Source organism: Sander lucioperca, chromosome 6, assembly GCF_008315115.2.
Source record: "Sander lucioperca isolate FBNREF2018 chromosome 6, SLUC_FBN_1.2, whole genome shotgun sequence".
NCBI lineage: Eukaryota > Metazoa > Chordata > Actinopteri > Perciformes > Percidae > Sander > Sander lucioperca.
The window spans coordinates 14117186-14145180 of NC_050178.1; the positions used below are offsets into that span (position 1 = coordinate 14117186).

The 27995-nt window shown below is 41.3% G+C and overlaps 2 protein-coding genes and 1 long non-coding RNA gene across 3 annotated transcripts; 1 reads left to right on the plus strand and 2 right to left on the minus strand.

Annotated features, from left to right (window-relative positions):
- The first annotated feature begins 139 nt into the window (after nucleotides 1-139).
- Nucleotides 140-27976, plus strand: rnf207a (ring finger protein 207a). Its single transcript, XM_031302039.2, has 19 exons — nucleotides 140-384; nucleotides 518-546; nucleotides 785-975; nucleotides 6770-6902; nucleotides 8076-8220; nucleotides 9302-9383; nucleotides 9539-9614; nucleotides 10126-10251; nucleotides 11446-11492; nucleotides 13488-13560; nucleotides 14749-14817; nucleotides 15244-15312; nucleotides 16496-16602; nucleotides 20026-20203; nucleotides 22551-22736; nucleotides 22959-23010; nucleotides 23111-23228; nucleotides 25033-25125; nucleotides 25939-27976. The coding sequence occupies exons 3-19, from the start codon at nucleotides 785-787 to the stop codon at nucleotides 26087-26089; spliced, it is 1896 nt and encodes a 631-aa protein (XP_031157899.1). The 5' UTR covers nucleotides 140-384; nucleotides 518-546; the 3' UTR covers nucleotides 26090-27976.
- Nucleotides 3193-5043, minus strand: zpr1 (ZPR1 zinc finger). Its single transcript, XM_031302040.2, has one exon. The coding sequence runs from the start codon at nucleotides 4814-4816 to the stop codon at nucleotides 3470-3472; it is 1347 nt and encodes a 448-aa protein (XP_031157900.1). The 5' UTR covers nucleotides 4817-5043; the 3' UTR covers nucleotides 3193-3469.
- LOC118495272 lies at nucleotides 6763-10192 on the minus strand. Its single transcript, XR_004897621.1, has 3 exons — nucleotides 10088-10192; nucleotides 7092-7193; nucleotides 6763-6877 (listed from the first exon to the last, which is right to left on the minus strand). It is a non-coding gene; the product is annotated as an uncharacterized LOC118495272 (long non-coding RNA).
- Nucleotides 27977-27995: the final 19 nt, after the last annotated feature.

The following is a 27995-nucleotide window of genomic DNA, read 5'->3' on the forward strand; positions in this document are numbered from 1 at the left end:
AGCATCCAAAAAGCAGCATGTCATAGGACCTTTAAGGCAATACAAATAATGCTTTATGTGACCAGTTGAAAGTATTCCTCTTTCAGTGTTGCGGCAGATTCAATTATGTGCAATGCTGTAATTTCCACCCCTCTCCCTCCAGTCACCCTGCCTTGGTGTCCAAGATGTAACAGCAGTGTGACATTAGAAATAGGACAACTGTCTTTTTAATTTCTATGGCACAGCAATATTAAATGTCCCTTTTGCACTTTGGCAACACACTTGGGGGCTGGCCTGAGGTGGCTGCTGCCAGCTGCCTGGTGGAGGGACCCCATCGGCCTACTATCGAAGAGTTTCTGCATTGCTGTCATTCCTGCTGGGAGTAGCTGATAGCACCACTGAAAGGTAAGACAGTGGCTCTCTGTGCTTTCTGTAGACTAGCCTACTGCATTTACAGTTGCCTGGATATAATGTTGGTGCTGACAATGTCTCTGATGTTATTTATTTGCCGTCTTTGGATTGTGTGTTGTCACTGAAGCCCCGGGCACTCATTACACATCTGACAAGGTAAGAAACAAAGAAAAGAAGCTTGTTTTTCCAAGTATTATTATTATTATTATTATTATTATTATTATTATTATTATTATTATGACTGTCTTGATCAAAGTGTTGCATATCAAATTGGATTAGCCTCTCTTATAATAACTGGAGCTAAAGCTTTTTTGTTTAGTGATGTCATGATGTGGCTTTTTAAAACTTCTCAATCAAGTGCTACTAAGTTTGTCATTACTCACTCTATTTGCAGATGGCAGGAGAAATCTTTACCAACTTGGATAACCTGTGTAATGTGGATTGTACTAATGTCCACCCCCTGGTGTGTCACATGTGCCATGAGCAGTACCAATCCCCGTGTTTATTGGACTGCTACCATATCTTCTGTGCCCGGTGCCTGCGAGGCCGTACCAATGACAGCCGACTCAGCTGCCCCCTCTGTGGGTAAGAGATAGCACTATCGGGACCAATTTAGGCTGGGAATAGATGATCGATCTTGAAAGCAATGGAAAACCTAAACATATGTTGTTTTTCTCCACACAGATTGCATTATAAACTGGTGCTCTGCTCTGAAACTGCTCTATTCTAACTTACAAGGAAAATTCGGAAATAATATGGAGATGCTGAGTAATTAGCAGGCAATCTCAAACTGTTCAAACGTGATTAAGCTGTTTAAATGAGTGCAAAATATAATTTTGCTCCTTGAATCCCCAGGAGGGTCAAACGTTTTGTGTGAAAAGCCACATTTTCCCCACAGGCCCCAGTTTTGGCCAGCGTTGCTCAAAGGGATTTGTTCCACATAAGTTGATTAGTAGATTGGTTTGGTTCGTGCAGGAGGTTTGAGGAGAATCCCATTGGTCTCACAGAGCATCAAGCCTCTCTGTTTTGGCTTTAGGGGTGCGGCTCAGTGACCCATTGCTGGCCTGGTCTGGGCAGGACAGACCTGAGTGGCTGGAGCAGCTGCAGGGTCCACCCAGTCTCTGATTTAGTCCTTGGCCCCAGCGCTCAACGGGGTCAGCAGGTTCCTCTAAGACCAGTCACACAGCAAACAAAGCATACTGGTATTTGGCACTGGTGCCAGCAGCTTAGGGCAATCAAAAGCAGTCACATGATACCAATCCATTTCATACCAGTCACCAGTCACCTTCAGCTCTGCAGTGTTAACTTCCCCCCCCCCATCAAATCACACAGGCATGTACAAAAACAATGTTTCAAAGTGATTATAAGGGAGCCTTCTACCCAGATTTTTAAATCTCTTTTTTTGTGTGGATGCAGACATTTAAATAGTGATGATAGGTTTCGTTGTTACTGCATTGTTCTCACCTGCTCGTGTCATGTCATTTAGATACAGTTTCATTAATTGATTGGTTGATTCACTTTATTATCCCAGAGGGAAATTGGTTTGCAGTGTGTCCACAAAATGTGACACGCACACTAAAAAACATACATTTAAAAGAAAATCATTGTTGCGTATTAAATATATGGCTGAACCTGAGGCGACTTCCACATTCATCTGCCTTATAGCTATTTGATATTAACCTGTGTTGAGGTAGATAATGTGTACTACTCAGCTGTATCGCTGAGTCAAAGTAATACCAACAGTGCTTTTATTTACAGCACAATGCACTGAGATATGAGGGGAAAAAACCTATGTAATTATTGGTTTTCTATGGAATAAATAACCTTGTGGGCACAGCTGTCTGGGCTCAGGCTACAGGGGCCCGCTGCCTGGCAGATACTATTTCTATCAGCAGCAGCAGTCTGCTAACAGCTGCTCACTCTAGAACCATGTAATCTAAGAATTCACTACTCTGCTATTAGTAGAACACAATAGATCCCCGTTGCTATGAAAACTAGATAAAACATGCACAGCAGACAGGGCCAAAGGGACATTAGCGTCACTGCAACTGAATCCTAATGAGGCAAACAGCATTATGGTTAAATCAAACAGGCCTGTGCAAATGTGGTGAATGCGACAGAAAACTGGCCACTGCATCTGCCAGTGTAGTCCTTTTCTAGCTGAGATGAAATGGTCATGTTTGAACTCTTTTGGTTAACTAGAACTGGCTTTAAATCAGGCCTGGTTAAGCTTTTGTTTAATAAAAAAAAAAACGTGTTGACAACTATTTTTGATAGTTTGTTTTTTAAGCAAAAACATTATCTGGTTCTCACTTCTCAAATGTGAGGATTTGCTGCTTCTCTTTGTTTTAAATGTTAGTAAACCGAGTATCTTTGGGTTTTGAGATTGATGGGAGGCATAAAGGAAGAAATATGAAGATGCCACCTTGGGTTCGGGGAAATACTACTTCAACAAAATGATGAATAAATGAACTGATAACGGAAATAATAGTGAGTCGCAGCACTAATATATATTTATACTATGACGATCCTGTAGAAACAGTCATGTGAATCTGTAAAAAGCACCCAGACTTTAATCTATCCATCATAGTACAGTATACAATCTGGCTAGGAGCTCTGGCTTCGTTCCTCGCACTAATTATGCAGGTAAATTAGAGGTAAACTTATCAATTTGCATAATTTATTTAGCCGATGTCATGCATTTGTCACACAGTGTGTGGTTATCCAAGAGAAAAAGCATTATTTCAATCAGAGATAACAGGGCGCCATCTTCTGGAATGTCACAAGAATGCAATAAACAATGAGTTAAATGATTTCTCTTTAATAACGGCAGTATCCATGTTTTACAAATCATGTCACTTATATGCTTGCATGGATCTTTTCCCGGTGCATGTAGACAACTTAGAATTCCTGTCGCTGATAAATATACTGCTGGAAACAACCATTCACCCAGCGTTTAACTTCAAATGTATGAAAATGGAACCAAAAAATATGGAGCGATATAAGTACTCTCGTTTTTTTTTGACATGACATTAACCAATCATCAGTTCATTTAGTCCTTTCAGGTGGTGCTGGCAGTTCATTGGTTCTCTTGATATCCCTCAGTCTTCATGTCATTCAGGCCGAGGTCTTCATTCTGCTCAAACGTGCGGGTGTACTTCTCGATAGTGATCTCGGGATCTGGATCCGGGGCGTACACGTTCTGCACATAGCTGTTCCCCGCTGGGTCGTCCAGGATGATGTGGACGTCCATCTCTCCGGCCATAATCTTGTCTATCTTCTCCCCGAACTCGTTCAGCTTCTGCTGCCGAGCAGCGGTGCAACTGTCGCCGCACATGAAGGGGTTCTTGGAGATGATCAGGTCTTTGATGTCTTTCAGCAGCCCCTCCAGAGTGGTGAACTTCCCGCCCACGGCCGCCATCCCCAGCTCAAACTCCAGCTCGGGGATGACGACGGAGCACGTCTCCGACTTGAGCACGTCCCGGGTCATGTCCGACGGGTCGGTGAGGTGCAGGGTGATCTTGGTGCCCATCTCCTCCGTACCCCCGCCTGATTTCACCTCGTTGGTGCGGTGGCCGCAGCTGTCGCAGTTGGTGGCCATGATGATGACCTCCTTGAAGTGAGGGATCTGGACCAGCTTCATGTTGGTCGCGGCCGGCGCGTTGCATTCGGGGCAGTTGGTGTTGAAGGCCAAAACCTCGTCCCTCATGGCGTCTATGTCGTTGGCAGCCGGTTCCTTCTCCTCTTCCAAGTCATCATCAGCCCTCAGCCCCAGCTGCATGTCCTGCTGCATCGTCCGCTTGAACAGGGACACGGTTAGAGCATCATCTTTTTGAGGGGCCTTTGGGTTTTCCACAAAACTGTTGCCAGATGGATCCTCAATCACCAGAGTGAATTCGCTTTCGACCTCTTTTAACTGCCTCAGCTTCTGGATGAATTCGTCTATTTTCTCAGCCACCTCAGGGTCCGTTGCTCGTCTGACAGTTTGGTCCTGCTCCAAGCCTGAAACTGCTCGGTCTAACAGGCCCTCGATGGTAGAAAGTGCCCCTTTCTGGGTGAATGGAGGGATCTCAAAATCCAGCTCAGGGATTCTGGTGGTCGCACTGTCTGATTTAACAACTTCCCTGTTCAAGTCCTGCTTTGTTTTGACTTTCAGTGTGTAACACACGCCTTGGTCCTGAATCCGGCCCGCGGACTGGATCTCCGTGTTTGACCAGTCGCAGTGAGCGCAGCTGAAAGAGCTGATGATGACTTCTTTGAAGAAGGGGATTTTGGTCAAAAGCAAACGTGTCATACCGTTTTTAAAGCAGTTCATGCACAGACTCTCGATCTCAGTGGGCTGCCAGTCAGCACCGTCGGCGCTTATCTCCTTGAAAAGGTTCTCACTGCCCTCACCTCGCACATTGTCCTCGGAAATAACAGACATTTTTTTTTTTTTTTTAAACGTCGGATAAGTTTCCCCTCGGTAAACTAACTGTTCGGCGCTCCCGCTTGTTGTCGACTCGTTCAGGGGTGTATTTCTTCAGGAACTTTCTAGATGACAGACCACAACACCGCCGAGCCTCAGTCAAGCACACGCATATAGAGCACACGACGTTGGGTTTGTTTTACAGGTTCTTCCGCATTCTCTTCTTCTATGGTGGAGTCTTTGAGGTCACTGCTGCCCCCCTCAGGTATTCTGCAGTAGTACAGAAAACCACATGACCTGCAACTTCCGCTACAGGCAGGGCAATCATAGGCTACAGGTCACGTGTTTACTATTTTCTTTTTAACAGTTTTTGGGTCTATTTAATATATATCTTGCACTGCACCGGGGCTGCACTGTCACGTTTATTTCCCTGTTTTCTGCTTTATTCAATTGTAGCATATATATATATATATATATATATATATGTATATGTAATAAAAAAATATATAAATAAATATATAAATAAAAAATAAATAAAAATAAAAAATAAAACAAGATATAAATAAATATATAAATAAAAAAATAAATAAATACAAATAAAATAAATTAGAAATAAATAAATACAAATAAAATCAATTAAAAAATAAAACAACAATATAAATAACAGAAAGAGGCAGAGCAATAGACATCAAGTGGAATAGGCAGTTTTAAACAGATGTGTTTTGAGTTATAGGCTATATGTATCTGTTTATATTGCCCTATGCTTTTGTATACCTTGTCCTAATGTCTAAATGTTTACATTTTATGAACAGGTTTAAATTGTGAATTAGAACTTGCCTTGCCTTTAGAAAAGCAGTGAATGTCTGTGGGCCCCTTTTCTTTCATATGTGGAAAATCTTCAGTAGTGAGGCCTGCTATAGATTTGTCCAGTTGTAGAAGGGATTTTGTCATACTTGAGTTGGCTTGTGGTTTTAGTTTAAATTGTTCAAATGAATATCCAATATTTCAATTCCATGGATTTTCTACTGTTACATTTTTGATTGTTACTGATAGTAGTTTCTTTTCTTTTCTTTTTTTTTTAAGTTTGCATGGGAAAGAGCTCAGTGTTGCTGAATTACTCAAGACCATTGTGGAATAGATAGTAAGCTTTTTTGTTTCTCAAATTTGAGATGTGTGGTTGCCTTGTGTGTTCTTTTCCTGACTGCATACTTGTTATTGATTTGTAACTGTTGGTTGAGGGAATGTGGACTGGAATGGGTGTTTTTTATGTTTTTGCATGTGCTGCAATCTTCTTTCAATTGATTTTGAATCTCTTGACATAAAATATGATCCATTCATGCAATAACTTAAAGCTCCCCCATACACGTTTTGAGACACATATAAATACTCTGATTTGAATAATAATCTACAAAAAAGTTCAGTTACCTTGCTAACTATTCTTAAAACACACATCTTCTCATGTCTCCCTATTGAGAAAAATGTGTTCTATGAATGTGTAAATATTGTTCATTCAAAAGTTCAACTACTTAAGTGTTAAGGAGGTTTCAAGTTTTCACATCAAACTTTTGTTCTCAAAGTTGCTTATCGAACCACAATTGGTTTCCAAACTACTTGTGATGCCACAAAATCCTGCCCATGCGTCTATGTTTTAAACTCAGATTTAAGGTGAGCACAAAGAAACCTTCTTCCTTCAGCAGATGAATGTGAAAACAGCCTTTTAGTGTCAAACTCTGCACATACATCATTCTGCACAGTGACAGACAACCACTCAAAAAACAGAAGTACAATAGCTAGTCACTGTTCTTCCTGTTACTTCACTTTCATTCTTAGTTTCATCAGATCGATTCATTTAAATTATTTCTGGCATACGTCAACGTGAAGAATAAAACAGATACTTGTTGCCAGTATAACTATTTTGATGATAAATGTCATACTTTTCTCAGGCTGTTTGAATGTCTGTCTTGGCCACAGTTATCCATCCATAGTAAAAGGGAATAGCTCCCTCCCACCAGAGGACCGTCTGCTGAAGTTCCTGGTCGACAACAATGCGGACACTGAGGAGACAGTGCAGTGTGCCAACTGTGACCAGGAAAGTAACACAAAGGTATGAATTAACAGACAGAGCCACATCAATATTCATAGTTATTAAGGTAAAGGTCACCCAAAAGTTGGGCCTGCATTTTAAAACACAGTCTTCTCTGTGCAGCTGTAGTGACATGACAAGTGAACACAGACATTAGAAATAAATGTACACTTATGTTGAAAGCTTAGCCAGGAGGTGTTAGTAACTCACGATAACACAGGATGAGGGGGAAAAAAGTGGACTTCAAGTCCCATAAATCCTGTAAACATCCAGACAAACAGACCGGCACATGAGTCCTGGATTGCTTTATGTCTGAAGATATAGAAGAGAAACAAAAGTTTAAACAGGGATGAATCCAGCTTTTCATGGACAGAAGCCCCTTCATTACTGTAAGGGACAGTTTGTGTTTGACTTTTAATCTTTTTCACTTAAAGGTGTTCTAAGCGACGTCACGCATTTTTTAGGCTTCAACATTTTTTTGTCACATACAGCAAACATCTCCTCACTATCCGCTAGCTGCCTGTCCCCTGAACACACTGTAAACGCGGTCTCTGTCCAGCCCAGGCTCCACAAACGGCAACAAAAACAAACTGTGCCAACCTGCACCACCAAACATAACAAACAGTGTTCCAGCCAATAACTGACAAGAAGGATTTGGAGGTGGGGGTTGGTTAGTGCGTGGAAGGGAGGGGGAGGGGACGGGATGAGGAGGAGGGAGGGACGAGCTAGCCTCTGTTTTGTTTGACAATACTTCGAACGTCAAGAAGAAGTGACGTCACCCAACATCGCTTAGAGCACCTTTAAGTCTGTGAAGTGTACGTTACTGACACCAGAACCTTCGCCAACCGATTTTGTAAATGACAAAAAGCCACTATGTGTCAAATATTTTGTGATTATATCATCTTTCAAACTATTTCCGACAGCAAGTTTTTGTTTGTAAAGAATTGAGACAATCGAAAATTTGTGCCGTTATTGTTTTTTGTCTGAGGTTCAAATCCCGTGCTGCCACAATGTCTTTTTTGATACAACCACTCGGGGAGCGCCAAAGTCAGAATATTTAGAATTGCACACATAGTAGCTTTGAGATTTATAGTATTTTCATCAAATATTGCCTTGTGCAGCTTTAAACAATATAAGCATCGCTACACTTTGCCTTTCAGTTGCTTTTTTTCTTCTTCTTATGTTTCCGTACAGGACGCAGGGGTGATGTACTACTGTAACACTTGTAGCCAGCCACTTTGCAACGCCTGCAGGGAGTTGACTCACAAGGCCAGAATGTTTTCCCACCATGAGATTGTATCCCTGGCCAAACGCACCAGAGCCAAACACAGGAAGTGCTGTGAGTACCACCTATAATTTACTCCAGAAGAATAACAAGGCCAACAAGGCTCTGCTTACTTTTAAAAAGTAGTATGAAAGGCATGATGTTAATACTGTGTGAGTGGTTGACTTTTGTCAGCCAACCTTTGTTTATATGTTGAAACCTCTTGTATCTATATTTTGCTAGTCTCACATTGCCAGACCTTCCTCCACAGCGCTGCGGGGGAGGGTCTGGCTAGTCCACACAGCATTCCGGGATGGGAGAAAAACCTGCTCCGGTTTATTGGCATTTCTTTGAACCAATCACAATCGTCTTGGGTGGTGCTAAGCGCCAAGCGGAGCCACAGTGCCACTGCTAAATAGCCTCGGGAAGGAACTTGTTTTGGTGGAACGTGTACGTTCAAAAGTTGTTTTAGTCGTGCAACAGAAAACTCAGATTGGACAGATAGTCTAGCTAGCTGTCTGGATTTACCCTGCAGAGATCTGAGGAGCAGTTAACCATAGTCCTCATACCTCCACCGGAATTTAGAATGCAAAACAAAGAAAGCGGAAGGTAATGGACATCCGGCGAATTTCCAGCAGCACCTGAACAATCCCAGAAATGAAACGTCGTCAATATAGATTAGCATTTTTGCAAACCTGCTCATTGGAAAAACAGAACACTTTAAACTCTGGCGGTCCTGTAGCCTGGAAATCCAGACCCAAATCCGAAAGATTAAGGGTCTGGCATTGAGTAATGAAAATGGCCCAACTCGAGGGGCGGCACCAAGCATGCATTTGAAAAACTCACTGCACGCAATTGGATAACACTACGACCAATCACAACAATACACAGGGTGACGTATCCAGAGCCCCATACGCTTAGCCACAAGCGGAGCTAACTGGTAGATTAAACTGTCATCAGCTCGCCTCTAGCCCGCCTATATCAGATACACCGATGTGATTGGTGCAGCTCGGCTACAAGGGCATAGTTAATGAGCATCATTACTGAATGCCAGAGTGATTCGCTGAGCAAATTCAAATTGTGCTCTTGCGAGAACTCTGGATTTCCGGGTAGCGGTCCTGTGGGCTGAGGTTAAAAGGCATCTGTATCTCCACAGCTCTCCACGAGGAGCCCTACATCCTGTTCTCAACAGAGAATCAGTCCATGCTTTGCATCAAGTGCTTCAGAGACATGCAGGTGTAAGTCAATCCAAATGTATGAGTGACAGAAGTTCTTCTCTTCTCTTCTCTTCTCTTCTCTTCTCTTCTCTTCTCTTCTCTTCTCTTCTCTTCTCTTCTCTTCTCTTCGGCTCTCTTCTCCACATTAAATCAGGTGTGTTGTCTGTTTATCACAGGGAGAGTCGGACTCACTGCATTGATATTGAAACAGCTTACATGCAGGGCTGTGAGATGTTGGACCAGGCTGTGCTGGTGAGAGAGTCGTGTCTGTTTATCTACACATTTGGCATTATGAATAATTCAAGCACCCAGCAGCGGTGATGATAGTGTGAGATGTGGTGCAGGTGTACTCAGAATGTGTGTAGGTCATTACAATGCAATTTGAATATATAAACAAACATATAAATCAGGAGTATTTTACAGCAATATGCAATATTTTGAGCATTGCTGAATTAAGCTGGGTCAAATACATACAATAAAATACAATAATATGTTAGATTTGCACCATTTGATATGGTTATTTATGTATATAATATTTACATATATACTTTTTATCCTTTTTCATATTATATTATATATAATAAGTGTGAAATAGGCAGTATTAAAAAATACAATCTCTATTGTTATAAGCTTAAGAGGCAAAATAGCCTCAATGCTTGCGTGTTTCAGCTTGGAAGTGGTGATAAAGGCTCTGATGATACATGTGTGGCATCGCAGTAGCCTACATGGCTGTTCACTGACAGCACACCTCCTCCATCTGTAGGTGGTGAAGGAGCTGCAGACTTCGGCTCAAGAGGCGATCCTTCAGCTGCGAGCAATGATAGGAGAAGTGTGTCTCAATGTGGAGGAAGAAGAGAGTGCAATCTGTACTCTGTTCAACAGCTTGCAGGTTATATAATGATCCTGGTGTGATACATTTTATCAGCTCACTCATGAAAAGAGGAACTTCTGCACGCTGCCTTGAAACCGCCTGTCTCTTTATTTAAATGGACAATGTTTTTTCCCATTCGGATCTTTTCCCAGTCGGTGTTTAAAATACATATACAGTGTGTGTATGTCTGTATGTAATCATTTGCCCTCATAAATCTACGCAGTATGTTTTTTTCAAATGTATCAAAAAGAAAAACACTGACAACTATTCAAACCCTTTACTTTGAAACTTGAACTTTGACTCAGGTGCCTCCCATTTGTCTTGATCATCTTTGAGTTGTTTCCACACCTTGATTGGTGTTTGGTGTTTTAAGCCCCCAACTTCGTCTTCCAGGCAGCGCTGCATGGAAGTCACTAGGGTTAGGGTTAGGGTTAGTGTTAAGGTTAGGGTTAGGTGCCTTGAAGTCGACGGTCGCAGCGCTGCCTTGAAGTCGACGGTGGGGCCTTAAAACACCATCGAGCACTTTGATTGGTTCAGAGCAAAAAACCTAAGCCATGAGGTCCAAGGATCAAAATGTTGTCCATTTCAGTGTGGTTGGGAGTCAGCGTGCATGCATCACTCTTTAAAAATAAATGCTGATTTCCAATAACCTTGCATCTAAATGGGATGTATGGGTAGTATCACTACACTCCTTCTAATGTCTTTAAATGTTTCACCCTAACCATTACAAGAATTAACATCATCGTTTCGTCGAGCAGCAAAATACATTTTGTATAACTGCCTCTTGGTTTACTACATCAGGTTTGTTTATAAAGAGTACATTAAAATGTCAGTTACAGAAAACTGGACCAAAGCAACTGTCACATACATCTTTCCGAAAAACATCCAGTCCTCTACAAATGAAATCCAAATTCAAAGTGAAAAATAAGATTTAAATCCTCTTTTGACCTCAGTCTGAAGTGCAGTAAGTGGCTCCATCTGAGTCCATTAACACTGCACGGCCACTGGAGGTCTCTGTTGACCTATTTGTGAGAAAAGAGTGTATTTTCTTTGCACAACTAACATTCAAAGAATACCGACACCCCACTGTAGATTTTACACCTATTTCTTTCCCATAATCTTGAAAATTCAATAGGTATTGAAGAGCTGAAGGCCATTTTCACAGCAGTGTAAGGAATAAAATGGTCTGTTTCCTCTGTTCTCATCTGACAGGAAAAACTAGCAGAAAGGAAGAAGATTCTACTAAAAGCAGCTCAGAGGTAAGAGGAAACATATAAAGATTTACAGTTCCTATATGAAAAAGGCTCTTTTGTTGCCTCAAAGCTTGTGTCACAATATTTACTTTGAATTGAATGCTATTATCCTGCTGTCACCGGGGTCACTTGATAGTTTTTCTATTGTGTCATGCTGCATTGTACTCTGGGTGATGAATAGCAGCACCCTGTTTGCTCTGGAATAATCTCTCTCCTCACCAAACACATTTTCTTGGGTGATTTTCATTTCAACTAAGCATGGTACTGAATTAAAACCACCTCAGTAGGATTACAGATTTAAAGCCAATGGTAGCAGCTTGTGCCTGGATCCAATCAATGCAAATGCAGCCAACTGTAAAGTATTGGTACACAAGACTAGACTTTCTCAAGTCCATATTATCAACAACAGCAACTGTTGCAGGAAAACCTGGATGAGATTTCCTCCGCTTTAAAGGGATAGTTCAGATTTTTTGATGTGGGGTTGACAGTTGTATGATCGCAGAACACAGGAGTTGCTGGTCTACTGCTGCCTTGATCTGTTAGTTAGTTAGTTAGTGTTACTGTGTGACTTTGGTGTTATAAAGGGTTAATTCACATTCACCAAAGTCACACAACGACACAAACAAACTATCCGATTGAGGCAGCGGTAGACCAGCTACTCCTGTGTTCTGCGAGGTAAAAGTGCATTTTTTTGTCAAAGGAGTCTGGTGGCTTAGAAGAGAGCAGATGGCTATAACGGCTTTAGGAAAGGGTTCTCTGACGGCAAGATAACACTGTAAAAATATTGTGAACATAGCATACATTTAAACTGAGGTGCTTAAATTCGTTTAGCTGCTGCCCTCGTCCACAGCAGTACATAGCTTAGCTTCTGTGTTGGTACTCCTGTCTGCTTCTCCAAACTGGGGACGTGCCAACCACCATGTACTGTAGTTAATACACTGACTATCGATAAGTACCTCATACAACCCAATTTCAAAACATCCGAACTATCCCTTTAAATAAAAACAGAGCACCTTTAACATCTGAACTACTGAGAAATGAGCAACAATGTTGCAGCACCCATCAATGTGGTGTTGAGCCTTTTTTAACACAGTATATTGTTCTGAGAAAAGGATCATAACTTTTTATTTTTCATTTGTGGCAGCCTACCACAATTTTACTTACTTTGCAGCTGCTTGTGTATGCAGAAACAAGACTGTAAAGTGAAACAAATTATTATTATTATTATAATGAATTCGCAAAAACAGGATAATGACTGCCTCCCAAACCATTCATTAAGCATTAAGTAAGTATCCAGCCACTAAAATAAATGTCTGATTTAATTGAATTGATTTAATGTCATCCAAGGTTTGCGACCAATTAGTCTCTAAAATCATGGTATGGCACATCAGTCAAATCTTATGTGAGATTAATGACTAGCCTAATAACTGACACATATAGTGTATAAACAGACATAAAGTGTGTTTTATCTGTGTCTCAACACTTTGTGAATCTACAAACTCCCATTTCCAAATTGCAAATGGAAAAATCTGAAGGAGAACCATTTCTGAGCACTTTTATTTTTCAGTGTGCGCTCCAACGTACGTGTGATTGAGAACAATTTTGTGCATGTGAGTGAGTGAGTGTATTGGATTGCACTCTGTGGGGATCTTTAATGAGATTTTTTCTGTCCTCCATCTCTCTCCCTCTCCATTGCCTGGAAGCCGTCCAGTGGCTGGGTTCCCGGAAGGGTGTTAAAGGCTATTTATGTCAGGCTTTGTGTGTCCGGCCCTGCGTCTGTGCATGTGTGTGTTTGTTACAGAGAAGACAGAAAGATTAGCTTCTGGAAATATGGACTATGTTGTTTGTGGTTGCACCTCCTGAGCTGAATCTTCTGAGTATTTCGGCAGCCACAGATGTGAAGGTGTAGTGTTACATGTTCGTATGTGTTGTGTTGTGTGTGTGTGTGTGTGTGTGTGTGTGTGTGTGTGTGTTTGTGTGTGTGTGTGTGTGTGTTTGCAGTCAACACGAGGAGAAGGAGAAAGCACTAAAGGAGCAGCTCTCACACCTTACTGCCCTCCTACCAACCCTCCAGGTAGAGTGAGATAAATCACACGAAACATCTAAAGAGGTTGTGGGATGATTAATGGAGTTGGAAAGAAGATAAAAAAACTATGTTCTGATACACACATTTGTGTTCAGCTTTTGGACTTTTTCTTTTAACATTTTTTGTTAAATATCCATAATATTCTAACCTTTGGGGTCCTTGAACAGTTATTTAAATTAAACCATTTGAGAAGTTTCTAGGGGAAATCACTATCTAATTAAAACTGCTAACAACTCAGCAGGCTGTTGAACCATTAAACCATTTGCACCTATAGCTACCAAAATTAATTCACTTTAAATTGTATGTATTCCATCTATGTATTACTGTATGCACCACATTGATTGCTGGTGTATAAGATTGCTCAGGTGGATCATAAAACACAGGGCTTTTAAACGGGGGAGAAGAGTTTGTGTCCCGGGGAGAACACAAGACTTTCACCCAGGAAACACATCTTTGTTTTCTGGGAGTTCAATTCTTAACTAGTCCTTTTTGTGCCTAAACCTAACTGTCACCGCCGCATAACGGTCGCCTTTTGTCGGCTAAACTCAACTGCAACGGCCTCTGAAATGACTGGCACCTTTAGGCTAAATTTAACTGTAAAGAACACTAAACTTAACTTTCACGTGACCAGCTGACGATCGCCTCTTTCTTAGGATATCATACGAATTGTGCATAACTTTTCGTACAATATCATACGTGCCGATTTATGAGTGTGTGTTGCTCATAGACATCTAAAACATGACAAGGAGCCCAAACTAGACACTGTTTTTAGTGAGGAGTCACAAGTCAAAAATGCTGCTTCAAAGGGGCTGTACTCAACATTAAGAACATAGCAATAAACAAATATTTGCTATGTAAAGATATGGTGGAGTAATGGCATCCTGAGAAGAGAATTAAGTCACACTCTCTCTGTGTGTTGTAATCCCAGTTTCTCTGTTCTTTGTTTTGATAGCCCGTCTGGTGTCATGTGCATGTTAGTGCATGTGGCTGTGAAAAAACGTAGGTATTTCACATATTGGGGAACGGCGAGGGGTCCATAGAATGGGCTATGGAAATGATGTGTGCCGTTAGTTTTGGGATGAATTCAATACCATTTCATCTCAATTTCCGTCTGTTGGTGTCTCATATATTCCGCAGCTTGTCTGAACTCTAACCTTTAATCTGTGATGTGTTTAGGTGCACCTCGTCACCTGTTCGGCCTTCCTTAGCTCAGCCAACAAGTTTGAGTTTTTGGACATGGGCTACGTGAGTACACAGTACACAGAAACTATGAACTATGTTTTATTATTATTGCATTTCATGAAAATTTGATCAAGTATGAATAAAGAGTTGCAGTGCTGCAATACAAGACACAGGTGGGTAAGAAAGAGTAGTGGGGGATGGGAAAGTGAATACATAATCCAAAAAGTAAAAAAAAGAGTATATAAATATATAAAAATTAATAAATAATGGAAATATAAAAAGATGATTCATGGACAACACATTATCAGCATTTCCAAAGCCACCCTGTCTATTGTACATACATTGCAAAGAGCTTACAGTTTATTCAGAGAACATTTTCTTGGCAAGAGACAAGTTACAGTATTAGCTGGACTGAATTGGTCTTTAAATGGATGCTGTCCATAATGTCTCAGGTCACTGAATGCCAACTGAATGTTCTTGCTTACACAGCAACTCATGGAGAGGCTGAAGAGGATTGTGAAGCTCCCTCATCGACTGAGGCCGGTGCAGAGCAGCAAAGTGAGTAGGAACAGCCTTCATGCAGGGCTGGAAAAGGTTACATTCAGAATGTGATCCACTGCAGTGTTTTGATGAGTTGTTTCACTTGTTCCCAATTCAGTTTCACCTCTTTCTCCTCTGTGGCCCTGATGCCCAGATCCCATTATTCTTGTAAGAAAGTTGGGTTCAGTGCCTTCTAATGGAAGCTTTAGTCATTTGTTAATTTATTCATCAGGGACAAAACACATTAGTTAAAGGTCCCATATAATGCTCATTTCAGGTTCATACTTGTATTTTGGGTTTCTACTAAAACATGTTTACATGCTTTAATGTTCAAAACACACATTATTTTTCTCATACCATGTGTCTGAATATACATGTATTTGTCTGAAACGCTCCATTTTAGCGCCTGTCTCTTTAAGCCCCTCTCCCAAAAAAACCCAGTCTGCTCTGATTGGTCAGCGTTTCCGGGTCTTCCACATCTGCACTCTCGGAGTCTCTGCACCGTCATTGCAGCCGGGGTATAACTGTAACGGCACTTTCCACCTATATATAGTGACATCACAACCGTACAGAAATAATGACGGCTAATTTAAAGGCACAGTTTCAGAATACGGGCTGTTCTGAATACTTTGACTCTGAGTATTTAAATAGCACGTGCCAGATTTAGCCAAAAGGCTAATTTTAATCTGCAGTAAAGCAGTAAATCATAGAACATACACATACAAGTACATATAACAATCAGAACTTTACAAAATCAGGCATTGCAACGCATTCTTTTGAATGTGGGTAGAGTGTTTAGGCTGCGGCAGTGGGGACCACAGTGGATGCTGGGGAAAAAAAACGGTGAAAACAGTGGCCTGCAGCGGAAAGTTGAAACAGACTCAGTTTTTGGAGAAACGCAAGCCGGCCGATTATGTAATCAACCAGCGATCGGACAAAACACAATGGAGTGGGGAACTCAATAAAGACACAAACGGGCTATTGAAGTGACACTCCCACACCGCCACACAAACCAGAGCTAATTGCCACAATGGCTGATTTGGTGTGAATGCAGCCTTATGTGTTTCTTTCTCTCTCTTGTTCTTTTTTTCTATTTTTCATAGAAACATTAAAGGATAATATGGCAGAAATGTTTATACATACTTGAAACTCTTTTTGAATTACTACTGGACTAAGTGACTTTATCTCTGTCTTCCATTAGATCAACACGGACTACAGAAGTGAGTTTGCTCGCTGTCTGGAGCCCTTACTGCTGCTGGGTCAGCGCTGCCCTTCTTCTGTTGCCGGATCTATAAGTGTTACAGCAAGGTGATATAATTTACCTACTGCCAAATATCACTGGAATGTAATCACCAAATGATCCAACTTTTGGATTCTTCCAAGAAAGCAAAAAGTCTGGGCAGGGAATTTCACACTTCTATCCAAGCTCAAAATCCCCAAATGGTTTGCAAGTACAGATGGTAGACAGTGATGACTGCAGTGAGAGGAAAGGAGGCGCCATGCCGAGTCCCACTATGGCAGTTATTCTGTCTATCTGTAAGCTCTCTACACTGATATGTTTACGTAACTCACCTTGTTCCATGGGGGCTGGGAAGGAGGCAGTCAATCCTGTTTTTAGGAAGCTCTGGTTTTTGCTGAGGCCAGGCCACAAACAAAGCCGATAGCATGGTAATGTGGAAGAATGAGTGCGGTGCTACATTGTCACAGTTCCTGGATGGAGAGGTTTTAATTTGGATGTTTTGTTTTACTTAGAAGAAAGTCTTACGTTGAATTTAGTAGCTGAAGGAACCCCAAATCTGACAATGCCATATAGTATTTTAACTTCATAGATTCCTTTGAGAATTACATCAAATCACCAGTGAACAACCTTTATTAAAACAGATTTAAACCATCATCACTACTACTCAGAACAAAGACTTGTCCTTTCTTCTGCGCTTCACGTCTTTTCACATTACGTACACACACTCCCCTAACTGATTTTCTTTCCACATCAATGTCCCCCAACTGTTCACAGGTCTTTAAGCCCACCCACTAATGCCAACATACTGACAACTCTCCTTTCCAACTTGCTTAGCGCCCTGCCAGTGCAAGATGCAAAGTGGGCAGGGTTTGGTGGCCAGCCGGCTGGCACTATTTTTATCGTAATTTCACAGAACTCTCCAGGATTCATCTGGAAGTTGGCATGCAGTAGCGGTCGGGCCACTTTGTTCCTGGCCACTGATGTCACAGCTTTAGCATGGGCAAAGTCTTTAATTTGCGTCAGTGATGGGAGGACAGAGACGGGATGTGCAGAGGAAGACATGTGTATGGCAGAGAGAGAGAGGGATACATGTTTTAGACAGATCCTCTGTTTCATCAACACTGGGCAACAAGGAAGGATTAAGAACCTACCAGACCCCAGGTAAATGTATATGTATTTTATTATTTTTTCAAGTCATTGCAGTCTATTCTCTTGTATAAAGTGGAGTGTTCTGAGTATGTGACATGTGCCTTAACTTGCAGTGTGAACCCCCCATACATTGAGCTTTTATAGTTGGGTGTATTAAATATTTTTGGTGATTGCAGTTCAAGTAAATGTGTTTTACAGACTGAATTGTCAGTGTGGAGTCAGAGTTGTTCCATAGCTTTCTACGCTTTTCAGTGAATGTGTGATGATGCCATTGACACCGTCGTTGCACAAAGTGGTCGACTTCACAATTTTTCAAGTCCACATGCTTCAGTTCATAGACAGAGGAGGAAATGAGCTTTTCCTCGCCGTATGGTTGTTCAGAAAGCTGCCCACATGGTGTAGCCTCTTATATGCGACTGAATGCGTTGTTGTGTCTGATATATCTTCAATTGCTGTCTACCTCCACTTGGGAGCCACTAATGTACAATTGCAAACCGGGCAGGGATTGGTGGACGGCCAGCTGGCTGGCCCCATTTGTATTATAATTTCACAGAACAGAAGTGAAGTTGTACAGCCATGTTCTTTGGCAATGTCTTTAATTGGCTTTGTTGGGACACAGCCTGAATGCTCAGAGGACAACATTCGTATGGCAAAGTGAGAGGATGTATTTACACCTAGGCTATTGTAGAATGGCTTCAGGGCAGTTATGCTTTGCTAGGCATGAAGGCAGTGTGATGGTCCCAGTTAAATGTTCATCTAGTTTTTTGGCTATGTGCTGTGCATTCATATTTTCACACTCCTGGTGATGATGAAGAGATGTATGTGTTTTGAGTGAGAACAAGTTATTGATGTACAGAAACATGACACACACACACACACACACACACACACACACACACACACACACACACACACACACACATATATACACACATATATATATATATATATATTATTTAGGTAGTCTCATTGAGATCAAGATCTCTTTTGCAAGAGAGACCTAAAAACCAAACATAACCAGACAAACAAAACAATATAAATAAGAAGTATGTGGTTACTTTTAAGCATGGATATATTATAAAAGGAGACCACCGAGAGTTACAGCTTTGACCAACATATTCCATACAAAAAAAGAAACTTGAGAGAATTTAGAAATACATGTCAAGCAACTCAAAAGCAATAAGTGAAATGTTTTATTTCAAAATAATGTTTGTGTAAACATTTAGCAGAGAGATGGAAACTGAGGAAGTTACGTCCCAATAAAAAACTAAATTGAATGATTGAGAAAGTAAAGCAGAAAATATGTCTTTTTAGCTAAGGTAGTATGTAGAAAATGTACACAAAGTTGTATATAAATCTTAATAGAATACAAAGTAAAAAAGTAGTGACCACTGTGGGTTGTAATAATGAAAATTGTGGAGAACGGGTGTTGTACACAATTCCCAACTGATTGCAATGATGGCGAGCTCTGCTAACCAGTAACTGGTAAAAACTAAAAATAGATTTAAAATTCTAAGAATATGTACATGAATATGTATACGTCAGTAGTCAGAACAGAGCTGACTGTAAGTTACCTGCAATAGAATGTTATGGACAAATTACAGAGTTCAGTTTATTTAATATTAGGCTTTAACCCTCCCATGGTATAAGAGACGGGGTTTAGCTAGACGTAATGTTTTGTTGATGGAGAATAATGTCATCATGTACAGTTATGAACAGCGGTGGAAGAAGTATTGAGATAATTTACTTAAGTAAAAGTAGGTACTAATACCACACTGTGAAAATACTCTGTAACGTGTTAAGTAAAAGTCCGGCATTGAAAATGTTACTTAAGGAAAAGTAGCCAATGTAAGTGTCTTCAGGAAAATGTATTTAAACTATTAAAAGTAAAAGTCATCATTGCAGACAAATCCTCACATTTTAGAAACTGGAAACGATCCAAACAGTTCTGTCAATCAACTAAGTGTTTAATGGTCTAATCATTACAGCTGTGCCTGTAGGCCTGTATATTGTTGGGTAGTTTAATTTATAATAAAACATCGTATTTTATAAACTACATGTGTTTTGTGTGCAAAAATCTTAATTTGTAAAGTAATAAGTAACTAAAGCTGTCAGATGAATGTAGTGGGGTAAAAAAGTACAATATTTCTCTCTGAAATGGAGTAGAAGTAGAAAGTGGCATGAAAAGAAAAGACTTAAGTAAAGTACTGTACAAGTACCTCAAATGTGTACTTAAGTACAGTACTGAGTAAATGTACTTAAATGTACGTAAATGTTACATTCCACCACTGGTTATGAATGACAGAAAAAACACATTGATGATTATTTTCCCCTCCCCTCAGGCACCAGTCCCCCCTCTCCGTGTCCTGCCGCTCCCCGTCTCTCAGTGAGATGCCCCTGGGCTCGATGTGCGGGCGAAGGCCCACCTGTCACCGCAACATCTGCACCAAGGTGCTCCTGGCTGAGGGGAAGGAAACACCCTTCACCGAGCACTGCCGCAACTACGAGAACACCTACAGGGTAAGAGCTGTGTGTGTGGTGACATTTCTGACAATTACCCAGTCCCTCCAGAAAAATATGATTATGCGATCGCATAATTTAATGCATAATCAGCCAAAGTCTGCATATTTATGTGGGGGCTGCATTTTTTCAAATACGCCGCACTTTCGCCGCATAAATTGCCAATTTCCGTGCAAAATATACGGGGATTGCATGAATTCATAATCCCGGCATTTTCGTTGCAAAAAAGTCACATATATCTTAGCAGAAAGTTGAAAAATGTTGCGTTTACTTCACACAAGAGAAGCTGTTGCCATGGGAACGTTATGAAGTGACGTAATTACGTGACGTGAACATCATCGAAAAGCTGCAAACCCTGCGATGAAGCCATGATGAAACCGCAGTTTTTGCAAGTTCCCGCAATTTTTGCAAGTTCCCGCAATTTTTGCAAGTTCCCGCAATTTCATTGCATAAAATTGCATAAATATTCCGCATATTCCATCGCATTTTTTAAGAAAACGTATCGCATAATCAAGGATTTTTGCCCGCAACAATCACAAAAAAACATTTTTCTGGAAGGACTGATTACCTGATGCTTTTAGCCAGAACAACTTTTGAACAAGACTTAAAAGAGTCTACGGCCATGCTAGCAGCTCTGTGAGGCTGTAGGCACAGCGGGGCTTTGAGCTAAATGCTAACATGCTCCCGATGCCAACATGCTGATGTTAAATTACCATGTCCCCTGTCTTATTTTTAGCGCATTGCTAACATTTGCTAATTAGCACTGAAAAGAAAGAGCAGCTGAGGCTTAGTTTTGCGAGAATTTCGTCATAAATCAAAGTATTGGACCAATTACAATTTTAACTTGATGATAGCGCTTGGTGAGGGGTTCACAGATCATCAAAGTTATGCTATGGGGAACATGAATGTTTGTACCAAATTCCATGGCAATTGTAGAAAGTGAATTACACTTGAATGCCAAAATTGTGAAGAACATTACTAGGGGGGTCATCATCTCATAATAAAATTATAAATAATTAACATTATTTATACACTGTAAATCCAGATTTAGCTGTAATTAAACTTTTTAGTGGTCACTACTTATTCTTTCATGTTTTGTTAAAAATCATATTGATTACTAAATCAAATTAGTTGTTTGTAATAATCATCTTAAGTATGAAGTGCGCAGATCATATTAAGCAGAGAATGTTAAAGGGGCGCTATGCAGTTTTGGCCATTTCTTCGCTGTTTTCTCGCTTTTTGCTCGCAGGTTTCTCTATAGAGCTCCCCCTACAGCTTCGGAATAGATATTTGGCAACACTGTGTAAAAACTCACTCGGTCAGTCTGCCGTTTCCTCTTCCTCTGTTCCTCCGACAATGCTTTCCTAGCTTTCTGCTTCTTTTTTGCCGGCTCAGCCATGACGATAGTGTGGAAAACTCCATCGCTACCTTGTTCTTGCTAGCCAGTTCTTGGATGGGGGCATGTATGTGTGCAGTGCCTAAAGCAATTTCTTACATTGCGAGACCTGATATCACGCGATACTTCCTGACGCTGAGGCCGGCAACTCGCCGGCCAAAAGTTGCAAGGGTGGTGTTTCTGCTCACAGGCGCTAGGGGGAAGTGAGACGACCACCATTCAACCCGAAAAAAAAGTCATATAATTCCAATGACTCCGAAGCTGTTCAGTTAAGGTAAATTAAGCTAAACAAAACTGCATAGTTCCCCTTTAAGTTACTGTATGGGAGGGGCGGGGTCATTGGAACTGTTCTGCGCTGAAGTGATGCAAAAGCTCATGGGAAAAAAAAAAAAAAAGTTCTGAACAGTTTCTGTCCTAGTTAAAGTGTGTTTTAAAAATGTTCTGTTACAGTTTTGGGATTGCATTTATGTTACGTGGGTTTTAGTTTTGTATAGTTGATTTAGTGTTCATGTTCATCTACATTTATTGTTGCACCATGACCGGGACTGATGGGCGTCTAACGTCTACAATCCACGCAACTAATTTTATGCACTCATAGCAAAATCTGTGAGGCGTGAATGCATGCGTGTGTGCGTGTGTTTGGACTAAAAAATGGTGGTATATGATCTTGGTAAGCAATTTGACAACATTGTAGTAAATATCTTCGGTGCATCAAAAAGCGTGCTTGTTAAGATACCGGCAGACAAGCTAATACAGCACAAATTAGTGCGTAAAAAGTCACCAAAATGAAGTATTTGAACCTCAATTAAATACAAAATCAGGGAAATACTGCAAAAAGGTCCACTTTATGAAAAAACCCAACCCCCCCATTCCACTAGGCTGACTAGGGCCTGTACACCTATCTTGAGTGTCATGTCTGATGTGCTGTACAGTATGTCTCTGTGTTTATAGACTCTCCAGACAGAGATTCAGAATCTGAAGGACCAGGTCCAGGAGCTGCACCGAGATCTGACCAAGCACCACTCCATCATCAACACAGATCAAATGAGAGAGATCATGGACAGATCGCTGCACATCGACAGCCAGATAGCTTCCCAGCACGCCACCGTGGAAACTATGAGAGTCATGTTTGAAGAGGTCGAGTGATACCTGGATGATGACAGGCACTTCTGACAAACTAAAATAGTTCCTCTATTTGTCCTCAGTCAGTACCTCTAGCTGCATGCTAACAAGCCAGCTCTCACCCATTGTTTTAAATGGTGACGGCTAGGAATGCAAAACAGAGGGAAAAGAAAAGATTGTGCAGTGCATGTGATACATTATTTCATGAGAATCAACTTAACCACATTCTCCTCACAGATCTGGGATGAGACTTTTCAGAGGGTCACTAATGAGCAGGATATCTATGAAGGTTTGTCTTCAAGAATTGAAATGTATCACTCAGATGTTTATCTCTTTCATGTTTTGTATTGTGATGCCCTTGTTTTAATGTTGTTTGCTACTGATTTCAGCCCAGCTTCATGACCTGATGCAGCTGAAACAGGAGAACTCTTACCTAACCACGATCACCAGACAGATCAGCCCGTACATCCTGTCCATTGCCAAAGTCAAAGAGAGACTCGAGCCCAGGTGTTGTATTCCGAGGATATATTGTCCATCTGCCGCCATATTGGGTGACAGATGACAGTGATTGGAGGGAAAATGGAAGCTCTTGTTGCCTCCAAAGTAGCTTTGATATGAAGTACCACTCCATGAAGTGTGGTGGTGTATGTATAGTATTGGTATGGATAAAGACAATGACAACAACAAAACAATGTTGTATGTCGTGTAAACCAGTGGTTCCCAACCTTTTTTCCTTGGCGCCCCCCCTTACTCATGTCTAAGAAAAGCTGAACACCCCCCCCCCACACCCCCCCTCTGAAACCAAAGTTGAGGTAACTCTCGAGATAGAGCCTTACTTTCTTTTTTGATACAGAGGAGTTATCAGCACTTTTACGTTTCTCCGCCATGTTTCATTCATAAAATAGTGATGCCGTGGCAGCAGCTAGCAGCTGACCTGATGACAGCAAGGGTCCCAGGTCCCAGGAGGTTTGGCCTATTAAGTAGCCTGCCTACAATTTTAAGCAAGAACAAAAATATATAGTTTTTATACAGACTTTTGTATAAATTATATATTCTAGTGTATTATCATAATTTGTTTAACATGTGCACATATTTTTTTTTTTACCTCAACCTCAAACCAGATAAAGACTTGCGCACCCCCTGTCATCTTTGCCGCCCCCCTGAGGGGTGCCCGGACCCCAGGTTGGGAACCACTGGTGTAAACAAAAGTCAATGCGTCCTTTTCCCACTTTTAAAGCTGTTTGGTTTTCCTTTTAAAAATGGCATCCGACTAAAGTGGAGTTAAACATGAAAGCCGCAGTGGGTAGAATGCAAAAAAAACCCACCAGAATTTGTAGAGTGAGACCTCTTCCTGCAGCTCTCCCTCTCCCTCTCCCTCTCCCTCTCTCGTGTGTCGCAGCCAATAGGAACGCTCTCTCTCTCTCTCTCTTTGAACTGAACTGTGATTGACCAAAGTCTCCTGTTACGGGCTAGATTTACTAAAGCCTGAAAACAGAGCAAAGAGGAGGTGCAGAAATTCTTTTCTCTTAGACCACTGAAATAACAATATAGTGAAAGATTATGGAACAACGCCAGAAATAAAGTGGCTACCACAGCTTTAAAGGATGAGGCTTAGTAAATGAATGTATTGTCAACAAATCCCATGAACAGACCACAAGCAATGGTGAATTATTTATTGTAACAAGTATTCTCTGTGTAGCTTATTCATCTGTGTCATAGAGCTATTATTATAAAACTATCAAAAACATATCAGTGAGCCCCATTGTTGCACTGGTTGACATGTTCCTTCATTACTATGAACACACACACGCACACACACACACACACACACACACACACACACACACACACACACACTGTAGTTTATCTTAACTCAACACACACACACACACACACACACACACACACGCACACACACACACACACACACACACACACACACACACACACTGTTCTGCTGCCATTAATACTTACTGGAGCTGCACATTTGTATTAATCTGCAGCTGAAAATAGTCCACAGCAAATGCACTATTTACTCCTGTGGGAGTAATGCTTGCTAAAAACTAGAATCTGAACCAGCTGTTTTTCCATATATTTGTGAGCTGTTTTAAAGATCTACATCTTCAGTAGGAACGCATGGACTTTGATAGGGATATTGGAAAGTATAGAGAGATGGACTTAACACTTTGTTGGTTTTGTTCTTTCCGTGGGATTTGCTGACAGTAAGAAAAATACAGAATAACACCAGCCGGGTCCTTTAACAGCACCAACAGCTAAAGAAAATTGTTTTATTTCAAAACATATTTTCTAGGTTTCAGGAGCCTAAAGAGCACCATGACGACTGCATAGAAACAATGCTGAAAATCTATGAAGACGGCACAATCGCTAAAGACAGTCAAGACAGGTAATGACATATACTGTACTCCTCTGGCACCACCTACAGCCTGTAGTGCGATTTGCAAAAATCCACCGCTCCCTGTTCAGATGCACCAATCGGGGCCAGGGGAGGGTGTCTAACTGCGTGTCAATCACTGCTCATGCACACGCATTCATTCTCCCTTGTGGGGGGAGGGGCTTAGGAGACTGTTTTGGGCTTTAGCAGAAAGGGGGAGGGACTGAGAAGTTGTCGATGTTCACATTTTTTGGATAAGTCCTGGATCTTCGCAATCCTACCTACAGCACCTTTAACATTAGAGGATAGGATTATAGGAAAAAATATTTTACTTGTTTTGCACATTATAGTAAAGTGCGGCTGTAGATTTCCTCTGGCTGGGTTATATCAAAGGACTTTGTGATGGATTTTATCTGCAGAACTACAGTAAGGGAGAGGCAACCCAAAGCAGTTTGTGTCGTGATTTATGTTCTTTAGTGACCGGTCTTGTTTCACCACTCCATCATCAATCATATATTTGGTACGTTACAAAACCACATGGGCTGAATATTCCAACAAGAATGACTAAAAAAAATCAAACAATTATCTAAATTTGTGATAATGAATATTACATTAACCCTTGTGTTGCCTTCCAGTTGACCATGCAACTTTTTGTTTTTCAGGGTCAAAATTTTGTCCAAGTACTTTCGTCCCTTTTTTCCGATGTTTTTGTCACGTTTTTTTCATGCTACATCTCAAGGGGCTATCCTTTAAATAAATTCAGATAAATATGTGTCCATGCATTGGATTTTGGAGTCAAACACCTATTTTATTTGTGTTTGACAGTGACAACCAGACCTGTGTCACAGACCTAGACAGACACAAGAACAACCGCCCGCTGATCCTCGAATCGGGGGAGAGCTCTGTCAAGACCAATCGTCCGGGCAGGCCGAGGGTTCCCATGGAGACGGCCAGCCACAATGAGATGCCTTCTTAAACACCATGTCATTTGATTTCCGGCCTCCCCTCTCCCTAAATGTGCCTTAACTCAATCATAGCAAAGCCCAGGACGGTATGTCACTTATTCTGCTGTCCGCATACTGTACATAACAATTTCACAGCAGTGTGGCGCTGTCAACAGCTCCAAAGTGAGCTCTCGGACAGACACTAACTGGAGATAGATGCGTGGAGGTCAATCACTGTCAGAGCGGGACATGGACAGCCTCCTTGTTCAAAATGGACAAAGATAACACCATTTAGAATTACTTAAAACAGAGTGAATAATCTTTTACTTTTGCTTTGGCTGTTGAAATGATAAGTATGCTGAGAGTATGTTATTATGGCTCTATCTTTTTTTTCCCACAGTGTGTGTGCAATTGCTTTTTGCAGTATCTATTCTTTGCATAAAACATTTTTCATGGGGGAAAGCTGGAGGCTGATGATGAATGACTGCCCAGGTCCGATTCCCCAGAAGATTGTTGAACCGGTGTGACAGCACAGATGGAACACAGCAAATGCAATGATGTGTGTGTCATTCTGGGTGTCAGTGTAGGTCACTCTGATGTGTGTCTCGAACAAAATGAGGCAGTCATTTCCCCCCCCCCCCACCCACCCACCCACCCTGCAGGTTCTACCTTCTACATGTAAAAAGTGGAGAAGCTAGAATTGCAGAGGTGTGCGAATGTAACTGGCCTTGCTTTAACCTCGATCTCCTGCTAGTTTTTTTAGACTCCACACTCATCCTCAATATCCCAGCCAACCAAGGCGCTGTCTACCGCAGGGATATATATTTCTCTTGGTTTGCCTCTTGAATCCATCACACGTCGGTGTCAGCAGCATGCTTTAAGGTATTTGCCCTACAGGAAATCAGCAGGAAACTTCCCATTTCCCTTACCTCCCCTTTCCTTATTCCTCCTCACCCCCCCTATATATTCTTATTACTTAATTAATCATGTTGGTATTTCAAACAGATGCGTGTTGAAACTGACAAGAAGAATATATATAAGAAGAATAGTGTAAAGGTATTTACCCTACCGCTGCAAGGGCAGGCGGATCTAGAGGAGCGACCATGTATCACCAGAATAATTTGAATTTGAAATGATTTTCAGGAGATGGTTTTACCCACCCTAAAAACTTTTTGAAGGCCTTTTTTTTTTTTTTTTGCTAATTAAAACAACATATTTAAGAAACACAGAGCCTAGTAGACAGGAGCGATTCAAGGTGAAACCTCCCCAGCTGCTACCAGCACCGAGACAGGAACGGCCCAGATTCAGGGCACAGGTAAGGATGATAATGAGGAGCTAGACTGATGGCTTCAGCACTCAGAAGAAGGTTATTTACATCACACAGCCAGAGCTAAAGTGGATTTGTTGAGTGCCACCGCTTCCGAGGAATATTGGGGTCATGCTGGCCTTAAGGAACAGTCCTGCTCTGCAGAGGAGCCAGAGGTGCACATTCATTAAACATACATTTGTGACAGCAGAGTAACAAATGGCTGTGCCTCTGCTTTGGTCCTGTGCTCCCTCCCCATGGTCATTCATCATCTGCACTCATCGAACTACCAGGTCCGTGTTCACTGTTCATTATTCTCTCTGGCTCAGTCTCTGTTGGGCTCCCTCACCTCCTGCTCGAGGTTGGGACAAACCCAGAAGGGTTTTCACTGCCAAGAAAAAAAGGGTTTTTTAGAGGCATTCATGGCACATTTGTAGGTAAAGCTTATGGAGAGATGGTTCTTATTTCTTTACCAATTAAGGCGGGTCACACTTTTGCTCCATTCATTTGACAGCAGGTGCCAGTGTAGACACTTCAAGAAGGTAGAAGCTGCCTCCAAGGCTTCATTTTTCTAAAGTCTAAAATCTTAATCACACATTTGAAAAAAAAAACACATTAAAGATAGAAGAGAA

Bases quoted from the DNA above. Each gene is read 5' to 3' on its own strand.
- rnf207a (XM_031302039.2), top strand. From the start codon at position 785: ATGGCAGGAGAAATCTTTACCAACTTGGATAACCTGTGTAATGTGGAT. The intron at 8,221-9,301 runs GTGAGTACCACC...GTATCTCCACAG, and splicing joins AGCCAAACACAGGAAGTGCT to CTCTCCACGAGGAGCCCTAC. The intron at 11,493-13,487 runs GTAAGAGGAAAC...GTGTGTTTGCAG, and splicing joins CTACTAAAAGCAGCTCAGAG to TCAACACGAGGAGAAGGAGA.
- zpr1 (XM_031302040.2), bottom strand. From the start codon at position 4,816: ATGTCTGTTATTTCCGAGGACAATGTGCGAGGTGAGGGCAGTGAGAAC.